General features: G+C 45.5%; 2 protein-coding genes across 2 annotated transcripts in view; one reads left to right on the plus strand and one right to left on the minus strand.

The window, feature by feature from the left end:
• Positions 1 to 681: 681 nt before the first annotated feature.
• Positions 682 to 5,499, minus strand: shisa3 (shisa family member 3; the record flags this gene model as incomplete). The annotated part of the gene is made up of 2 exons (XM_080841324.1): positions 682 to 1,415; positions 5,229 to 5,499. The coding sequence occupies 2 exons, from the start codon at positions 5,497 to 5,499 to the stop codon at positions 682 to 684; spliced, it is 1,005 nt and encodes a 334-aa protein (XP_080697450.1).
• Positions 5,500 to 7,390: 1,891 nt separating this feature from the next.
• The window catches only part of bend4 (BEN domain containing 4), a gene marked incomplete at both ends in the record, with an annotated part of 12,358 nt that continues 9,780 nt past the window's right edge, over positions 7,391 to 9,968 (plus strand). Inside the window, one exon of the mRNA XM_080840419.1 lies at positions 7,391 to 7,919. Coding sequence (XP_080696545.1) covers positions 7,391 to 7,919 — 529 coding nt within the window. The remainder of the gene's footprint in view (positions 7,920 to 9,968) is intronic.

Consider the following 9,968-nt stretch of genomic DNA (forward strand, 5'->3'; position numbering starts at 1 on the left):
TTTTGACCTCAAATATAAATCCATAGCTGGCTTGGTGCACAATGAGTCCCCTTCATCTGATGGGGACCAGTGTCCCTGGATTAGACTCTACAGGAGAGCCTTCACAGCTGGGTTAGATGCTCTCTCCTCTCCCAGGCAGTAGTCTCTCTCTCTCTGAGGCAGCAGTCTCTCTCTCTCTCTCCCAGGCAGTAGTCTCTCTCTCTCTCTCTCTCCTCTCCCAGGCAGTAGTCTCTCTCTCTCTCTTCAGCAGTCTCTCTCTCTCTCTCCTCTCCCAGGCAGTAGTCTCTCTCTCTCTCTCCTCTCCCAGGCAGTAGTCTCTCTCTCTGTCTCTCTCTCTCTCTCTCTCTCTCCCTTCAGCACGTCCCTGAAGGTTCCCATGTAATCGCTGCAAAGGCACACACGTGCTCCCAGACCAAAGCTGCTCCTGGTGTGATTCTACAATCAAGGGTGCGAGCTTCCATGCATTGCACCCCCCTTCCCCACCCACACACACACACACACACACTCACTCACACAGACTGGCACACACACTCTTGACTGGCATACACACTCTTGACTGGCATACACACTCTTGACTGGCACACACACTCTTGACTGGCACACACACTCTTGACTGGCATACACACTCTTGACTGGCATACACACACACTCTCGGGGGGTTCAGAGGGTGTCCAGGACCAGTCAGCTCTGGCTGAAGTCGGCGAAGCCCTTGGGCCCGGTGAAGGGCTCCGTCTGCAGGGGGAAGAAGTACTGCTGGGGCAGCAGGAACCCGGAGCCCTGAGAGGCATGGTGCTGATGGAGCTGCAGCGAGGGGTGGGGGTGGGCGTGGGCGTGGGCGTGGGCGTGGGAGTGATGGTGGGAGTGAGGGGGAGGAGGAGGAGGAGGCCCATGCTGATGAGACAGGCCGCCATGCAGACACGCCGCGGGGGAGCTGTAGGGGGGCGGCGGAGGGGGCGGCAGCGCCGGCTGGGACGGTAGAGGCGGAAGAGGAGCAGCCGAGGAAGAGCAGGAGGATGAGGAGGAGAGAGCGGCCGGGCCGGAGGACAACAGGAGCTGCGCTTGTGACGCCTGCATGGGCATCGCCATCTGCATCTGCATGGGTGCCTGCAGGCCGTCGGAGCGGCCCAGAGAGAAGCGGCGCAGCGAGCTGCTGCCAGTCCCGGTGCCGCCGGCCGAGCTGGAGCTGGTGGTGGCCGTGCTGGACTGGCGCGAGGGCGTGCGCAGGCTGGGTGGCGCCGTGGTCAGGATCATGGGGATGGTTTCGCCCTGGCAGCTGCGCAGCGAGAAGCGGATGGGCTGCTGGGTGGGCTGCTTGGGCCGCAGGCAGGTGCAACAGTACACGGCCACCAGCGAGCCCACCACCACGAACGCCACAAAGATGGAGCCCACCATCAGGAAGGGCACGTAGATCGGCTCTAGGGGAGGACAGACACACAACAAGTCAGAACAAAATGCCTTCACCTCAGAATGGCACTACAGCACACGATCACCAGTGACTGGTCTGTAAGTTAGCTACAGCTAAATGCATTATATGTCCTGTTTTAAGGAGAATTCTGATTATCATAGAATTAGTTATTAAATATACAACTGTAAAAACGGGCAAAGATTCCAAATAATATCAAAACGTTGAATGAAACTATACTTTTATAGATTTAGACTTTGGGTTTGTTATTTTATCTGTTTGGTTTTAGATTCACTTTTTAAAAATAAAAAAGAGTAAGGACTGTGGGGACGTCCTGACTCCTGAGACAGGGAGGCACATTGGGTGTCAAATTTCAACAGTATTTACCACAGAAAACAAACAGTTTTCTTCCACAGCCGCGGGAAATGTTTATGGTCAAGATTCCGATTACTCGTGGGTTCAGCGGGTTTTGCTGTCCCGGGGCAGGGCTATGCAAAGCACATTCAAAACAGCCGCCCAGTAGATGAGTTACTCCGATTTGCAGATACATATAATGTCATAAACAGTAGAACTTAAAATATATACATAGGTTTTCAGTGGTACCTACCAAAGACACATTTATCAAGCTTCCTCAACAGTAGGCCACACTTCTCTATTTTCGTTTGGTCATTTTGTCGAAGCGATCGGAGGTAATTTGGACCAAAGAAAAATACACAAGCGCCAGATGACAGGTCAGATTACACCTCCGAACTGGGATTTGTGCAGATCAAGGGGAAATCGGTGCAAATTGATTTATTTTCATTTATTTCCTTCAAACAAGAAAAATATACGCGAGGTCATGGGCTGACTTTGACAGATAGCAGGTTATCCGCTTGATCAATTGTGTTCTAGCTCTAACACGAAATAAGATACATGCATAGCATTGCCTTAGAGGGAACTGAATGCCATCAAGGCAAATTATTTTTGAATTTTGCCGGAATAGTAATTATTAGGTTATTAAATAGCCTACTCTATGTTACTTGCAAGTGTCTCCCTAAAATAAACCTCTGCGAAAATTCTTGCTTAGGCTTTTTTGCATTTTTAGTGTAACCCTGAACGTAAACGTTGTGTTTCTCCCTCTCAGTGCATTGTGTAGGCTACTAATAAAACAGATTTCACATGTGTGGCCACAGTCCCCAGGTGAAGCAATCACATCTTCAGCGTATTTTCTTGTGTTCAACTGATAATGCAGACAACCTCTCCCTTGTTGAAATAAATGCTGCATAGCTCACATAACAGCTACACTACACGCAGGAAATGTGAGCCGCTATAATCGGGACGTTTAGAGAAAAACAAGATTACTCCACAGGCTCTTTTGCAGAAAACAAGGCCGGTCCTCTTAAGTTGAAAAGTTTTTTTACTTTGTTCAAATGCGTTTATTTTATCGCGGTTCATGAATAATATATTAATGTTCACATTGATGTGAAAGTTAACATGTTACGGTTAGGCATATAGTTTGAAGAACGCAGGTAACTGGATTAATGCTCAGTGTTATAGGCTGTTTCTCAGGCTTTGGGAACTTCAAATATGCATTATGAAAACAAACCTTATTCAAATTGTATTTCCTGTACTTCATAATGATCTGCCTATACTTTGAATAAACATACACAGTTAAAAACAAATAATATGAAATGAATGACTGTTATTATGATTGCCTATTTGCTTATAAATGCCTTTAAGTTCATAAACAAACTCGTGTGTGAATATACCGGTATGCTTAATTTGAGTAATGTTGAAAATGTGTTAACGTCATTGATCCATGGTGTATAAAACACCAGATTAATTGATTATGATGTTTTCAATGATAGATTACAAGACCAATGTTCTACCCCATTGTTATCACTAGGCTACATGGAATATTTCAACACTGACACTGACATAGATGTCAAGTTTTGGAAAATTCACCACTTTACATGTAAGTCTGTTTGCGGTTTGCATCACCTCAGTTTTGTGTTCACGCTTGCGTGAAGTCTCAGAGTTCCACCCAAGATTCATGGTTGTAGTTGACTGACCTGTGGTCACCGATTAGGCCTACATACAACTCGAATTGTGCTCTAGATTTGAACCTCCAGTTCACCACATACAGCCGCGGAAAAAATTAAGAGACCACTTCAAAATTATCAGCTTCTCTGGTTTTACTATTTATTGGTATGTGTTAAAGTAAAATGTACATTTTAGTTTTATTCTATAACCTACTGGCAACATTCCTACCAAATTTCAAATAAAAATATTGTCATTTAGATCATTTATTTGCAGAAAAATGACAATTGGTCAAAATAGCAAAAAAGATGCAGTGTCTTCAGATCTCGAATAATGCAAAGAAAACAAGCTCATATTCATTTTTAAGCTACACAATACTAATGCTTTAACTTAGGAAGAGTTCAGAAATCAATATTTGGTGGAATAACCTTGATTTAAAATCACAACTTTCATGTGTCTTGGCATGCTCTCCACCAGTCTTTCACATTGCCGTTGGGTGACTTTATGCTACTCCTGGTGCAAGAATTCAAGCAGCTCGGCTTCTTTTCATGGCTTGTGACCATCCAACTTCCTCTTGATCACATTTTAGAGTTTTTTTTATGGGATTCAGGTCTCGAAATTGGGCTGGCCATGACAGGGTCCTGATCTGGTGATACTCCATCCACACCTTTACTGGCCTGGCTGTGTGGCATGGAGCATTGCCCTGCTGGAAAAAACACTTCTCAGAGTTGGGGAACATTGTCAGAGCAAAAGGAAGCAAGTTTTTCTTCCGGGACAACGTTGTACTTTGCCTGGCTGAGGTTTGTAAAAGACCATAAGGATTGAACCAAAGCGGACTGGAGGGTCTCCTAGTTCGTCTTCTCTAATGAGTCCAATTTTCAGCTTTGCCCAACACATGGTCGTCTGATGGTTAGACGGAGACCTGGAGAGGCCTACAAGCCACAGAGTCTTGAACCTACTGTGAAATTGGACTCATCAGAGAAGACGAACTAGGAGACCCTCCAGTCGGCTTTGGTTCAATCCTTATGGTCTTTTACAAACCTCAGCCAGGCAAAGTACAACGTTGTCCCGGAAGAAAAACTTGCTTCCTTTTGCTCTGACAATGTTCCCCAACTCTGAGAAGTGTTTTTTCCAGCAGGGCAATGCTCCATGCCACATAGCCAGGCCAGTAAAGGTGTGGATGGAGTATCACCAGATCAGGACCCTGTCATGGCCAGCCCAATTTCGAGACCTAAATCCCATAAAAAAAACTCTGAAATGTGATCAAGAGGAAGATGGATGGTCACAAGCCATGAAAAGAAGCCGAGCTGCTTGAATTCTTGCACCAGGAGTAGCATAAAGTCACCCAACGGCAATGTGAAAGACTGGTGGAGAGCATGCCAAGACACATGAAAGTTGTGATTTTAAATCAAGGTTATTCCACCAAATATTGATTTCTGAACTCTTCCTAAGTTAAAGCATTAGTATTGTGTAGCTTTAAAATGAATATGAGCTTGTTTTCTTTGCATTATTCGAGATCTGAAGACACTGCATCTTTTTTGCTATTTTGACCAATTGTCATTTTTCTGCAAATAAATGATCTAAATGACAATATTTTTATTTGAAATTTGGTAGGAATGTTGCCAGTAGGTTATAGAATAAAACTAAAATGTACATTTTGCTTTAACACATACCAATAAATAGTAAAACCAGAGAAGCTGATAATTTTGAAGTGGTCTCTTAATTTTTTCCGCGGCTGTATATTCCCTATTTACACAGTGCTGCAGATATTAAAACAAATATTTAAAAAGTGTTTAAAGTATCTTACGGGCTGCAAATTCGGTGTTCTCCACTTCCCTGTCATTCGTGCAACTCCCCTGGTCCAGCCGCGCGTCCACGGCAGCGCAGCAGTACCGAAGGGAGCAGGTCCCACAGCAGACGGTCGCGTCCATCGTGTCGAAGTCCTCTGGACATTGAAAGCCTTCGTGGTAATTTGCATGGCCGTCCAGCCAGCCGTGGCAATACTCTCCCTGGGCATCCGATATCCGGAGGTTCCATGTCAAGTAGCCCAGAAAAAGGCAGTTGATGAGGCGCACCATGCCGGCGATGTGCCGTCGTTCGCCCGTAAACGCTCCAACTGGAAGGCACGCTTTTTATTTCACCCGATTGATTGTGGCTAATGAGACTCGCAAATGCGTTGCTGCAGCCTGGTCATTGAATCCACAAAAATATGTTTGCTTTAATTACCATCATGAAGACGATCATTTAAACTACAAAAGCGTTGATGAATCATTGCTGTCATAATTATCCGAGACAGAGCTTTCACAAACTCTCCCAAATCTCAAAATGAAGCACAGCAGCAAACTCTGACAATTTAGAAAATGAAAAAAATGCTGATTCTGTGATCCTTTAGCAGAATATCAACCAGTTGCTGACATCTGGACCTTGTTTGGTTCTCTCGAAATGTCTACTGCGCTCTCTAATATCAAATGAGACCCTACCGAAGTGCCCCAAAACTTTTCAAAACATGGGAATTTCCAAGTCCTCTGTCAAAAGTTGTGAATAACGCGTAGCGATCCGAATCCACAAGCGAGAGCGCCTATGTCCTGTCACTGGTGCCGTACCTCGAGCATCTGACCGACCGCAACCTCATTTCAAACCTGTTGCTTTTTGTGAGCTCATCCGTTGACGCGCACGCAACTTGCTAAGCAGACGTGCGCATTCATGTCTTTGCTCTCGCCTTGTGGTGTCCCATGGTCATTCACAAACCAGTCAGAGCCTCCGCGATATTTTGGCGCCTATTCATCGACCAACCTTTAGGGTCTGCGCACTTTATGCTGACGAGGCAAAAAAAAAATGTGATAAGCTTAGATAAACCAATTTAAATGAAATACGTAGAAGGTAAAGTCAAGACTAACGATACGTACTGTGTTAGTAACTCAAACTCAAAATAATTAAAATAATACAAAATAAAAACACCTGTTGCCAAACACCATTTTCTGAACGTCTATTAATTGTCCATCTATTTAGGTTTATCATTGGCTTTTCTTGGCTTGAGTGTTTGACTTGACGCTCTGTAGGTTCACTGTTTTTTTACAGACAGGACAAATTACCTCCTTGTCCAATACTTCCGGTATTCCGTTAATTTGGTGGTACTGTCTGCTATTGAGATGTTATGACAGTAAACCTGTTAATTGTGGTTTCAACCGGAAAGTCCTGCTGTAAAACTACGAAACTTTATGCTGCTTGATGATGATCTACCGCCATCTTGTGGTGGGTTCATTCCATACAGGACAACTGCATTTTAATTTGTGTTGAGTAATGTAAATACAAAAGATGTCCAGCCTGTAGATCTGCACTTATCAAATAATATTTTATATAATGTAACATTCCTTTTCTTCTTCTATTTTTTATTTATTTATGTATAATTATTTGTATTATTAATAATAATAATAATAATAATAATAACATATAGTCTGCAATAATGCAATTATCCTACAGTTTATAATTTCACTTTTCCCAGGATAAGGAAACTAGGAGAAAAAAACTTTCTTTAAGTGCTTCATGTTGTTTTTGCTAACTATTAATTTGAGCCTATATTGCAATCATCATGGGGATCACTTAGAGTTTTTTTACTTTCCCATTTACTCTCTCTCTCTCCCACACACACACACTCACACACACACACACACACACACACACACACAAGGTGCAAACGGGACGTCAAGGTCCCTACTGTGTTCGTATGCTAGTAGACTAATCAAAACGTGACGCTTCTATCAGGGGATTGGTTCAGTGCCATGTCAGTACATGCGCCCACCCTCCGAGTGTTTGCGATTGAGTTGGAAGTGTTTGAGACACTAGGCTAGACACCAAGACATAGGGGGTGGGGAGGCACCTGATAATCGTCATTGACACTCACCGCAGGCGAAGCGACATCCGCGACTGGAGAGGCAGAAGTCATTTAGCCAACTGACAACTTGCGCGGCGATGGAAGAGGAAATTCTGCCGGCAGACGACGGTCTCTCGGCTACTAAGATCTGCCGCCAGCAACGCAGTCTATACAGCGCGCTCAAGACGTTCCCGAACAAGCGGGCGGCTGGCAAGGCGAGGTATGACAGACCCACAATGGTGGATATCCCGCATCTCGGAGACGGCGGAGGGCAGCATCCCCACACGTCTTTCAATCACCATAATCAGTATTTACAACAACAGCAGCAGCGCCTGCAGTTTCAACCAGCCACAGTCACAATCAGCAGCAGCCAACAGCATCAGCAGCATCAGCTGCCCCAGACATCATATCGTTTTCCCTGCGAAAACAGGCCCAGCAGCAGCAGCGTCGCGACAACTACCTCAGCATCAGCAGGCAGCGGTACGGCAGCAGCATCTCTTGGCAGCCAGCGGAGGATCGGTGGCGGCGGCGGCGGCGGCGGAGCAGGGATGCGCCCCGACTCCAGACATCCGGGGCGAGGCGAGCTGTGCCACGCGTCTCCAGACTGCAGCTATGGAATAAGCAACGGTATGCCTTTAACGACTTTTCATGCTCTAGTTTACACAAACATGACGCAGATACTCAATGACTCCTACTAGCGACTCCCTTAAGCCACTTTAATATATTATTAAAGTTATTAAGTTATTCATTTTGACAGCCGATAAAAGTAAAACGTCACCTGGCGATGATCACTTATAGACTATGCCAGTGACCTACAGTCTTTTTTTGCCCAAAGTACTTTCCACATTTCTTCACTGATAAACAACTACAAAACTTTAAAGCAGTGTGTGTGTGTGTGTGTGTTGCGCAGGCATGTGTGGTGGCATTTTGTCTGTTGTGATCTGGACGCAGTTATGGATCTGCTGACTAGTGAGAATGTGTGTGTGCAAATAAGGTACTCATATCGAAAACGGCTCTTGATAATCAGAAGCTGCAAATGGCGACTGCTCCAGGAGAGGATGAACTTTATGAAGAGGCCATTTTTGTGAATGCCAAAGGGAAGCAATTCCGCCTGAATAATGACATTTTCACATACATCTGTGTTGCATCCTTTTTGCGTTTGTGCTATTGCGTTTTATAGGTTAAACGTTAAACAAACCTTATCCCAAGAGATGACATGATTAGCTCTGTTATTTGTCTCAGAGCTTTATTTTAGTTCCTGGTTGTAGCGACCCTTAGAACAAATCTATGAACCCAGATCGGCAGCCGTTCCAACCAAATGACTCCCAGGGTCAACCGGTAAATGCCCGCATATGCATATAACCCATGGGTATACCATAGATCTGTACAAAGGGGATACAAAGGCATTGTGGTGGGAAATGACCTGGGAAGTTAATGCCTATGCGACTTTCCCTGAAAACAGCCCTGACTCATCCGGGCCAGTAGGGCAGCAGAACCATGCCCTGGGTCTGGGGAGAGGAGGACTGCGTGATGATCCGCTGCTGTGGGTTCTGTATATAATAGTGAAAGTAAAGCTCTGCACCTATGGGATTTAATGTTTCCTGTTGTGTGGGGACATGTCATCACTGACACGACTGTGAGGAGGTATGGGACAGAGGAGGATTTTGTTTAGGAGTGAAGTGTCAAGATGATGCATCTATTGGTTGATAAAAGTTAAAGATAGAAAAGTGCAGGGTTAAATGTGCGTGTGCAATGAAGCTGGGTTGACACCAAACTTCAGATGTACTGATGGCCGTGGAGCAAGAGGTCCCAGCTGCACACGAGATCAAGAGGTGCCAGCTGCAGACCAGATCACGTCTGTACTCTTGCATTCTAATCATGTGGCACCAAACTCTCCAGATGGGGACGGGCATGCAGATTAAGTCTCAGATTGAGATCTACAGAGGTTGAGACTGTATGTATGAAGACAACCTTGAGCGTACGTATGTCTTGTCTCCAGTGATGATGGTTGTGACCAAAGCGTTAAAGCTCTGCGTGGTGGTGTGTGGTTCTGGTGGTGTGTGGTTCTGGTGGTGTGTGGTTCTGGTGGTGTGTGGTTCTTGTGGTGTGTGGTTCTTGGGGTGTGTGGTTCTTGTGGTGTGTGGCTCTTGGGGTGTGTGGTTCGTGTGGTGTGTGGTTCTTGTGGTGTGTGGTTCTGGTGGTGTGTGGTTCTGGTGGTGTGTGGTTCTGGTGGTGTGTGGTTCTGGTGGTGTGTGGTTCTTGTGGGATCTGACTCAGACAGATGGAGGACGCTAACAGCATGAGATGAGTGTGTGTGTGTGTGTGTGTGTGTGTGAGGTCAGAGGGCTAGTTCTGTACCAGTCCCTTCACAGGCCTCACCTGGATATCCTGGATAAAATACTAATAGCCATAACCTTTAACCTGCTGCTCAGCCCCTGCAAAGCCAATGGGAGACCCCTAAATGGCAGTGCATGATTAAGGCTTGATATCACTGTTCCCTAAGTCTGCCGCCACAGAACTATTTGATTTGGCTAGTGAGTGATTGCCAGCATCAAACTGACCCAGTGGCAGTGCCTCTTACAAGGCACACCCTCGTTTCTTCATTTTTTTGTCGGTGGGGGGTGGGAGATTTTGGGAGCCAAAAGGTATCTTTTCCCGCATCGGCAGCAAGTTGTC

The sequence above is a fragment of the Sprattus sprattus genome (genome assembly GCF_963457725.1).
Source record: "Sprattus sprattus genome assembly, chromosome: 6".
Classification (NCBI taxonomy): domain Eukaryota; kingdom Metazoa; phylum Chordata; class Actinopteri; order Clupeiformes; family Clupeidae; genus Sprattus; species Sprattus sprattus.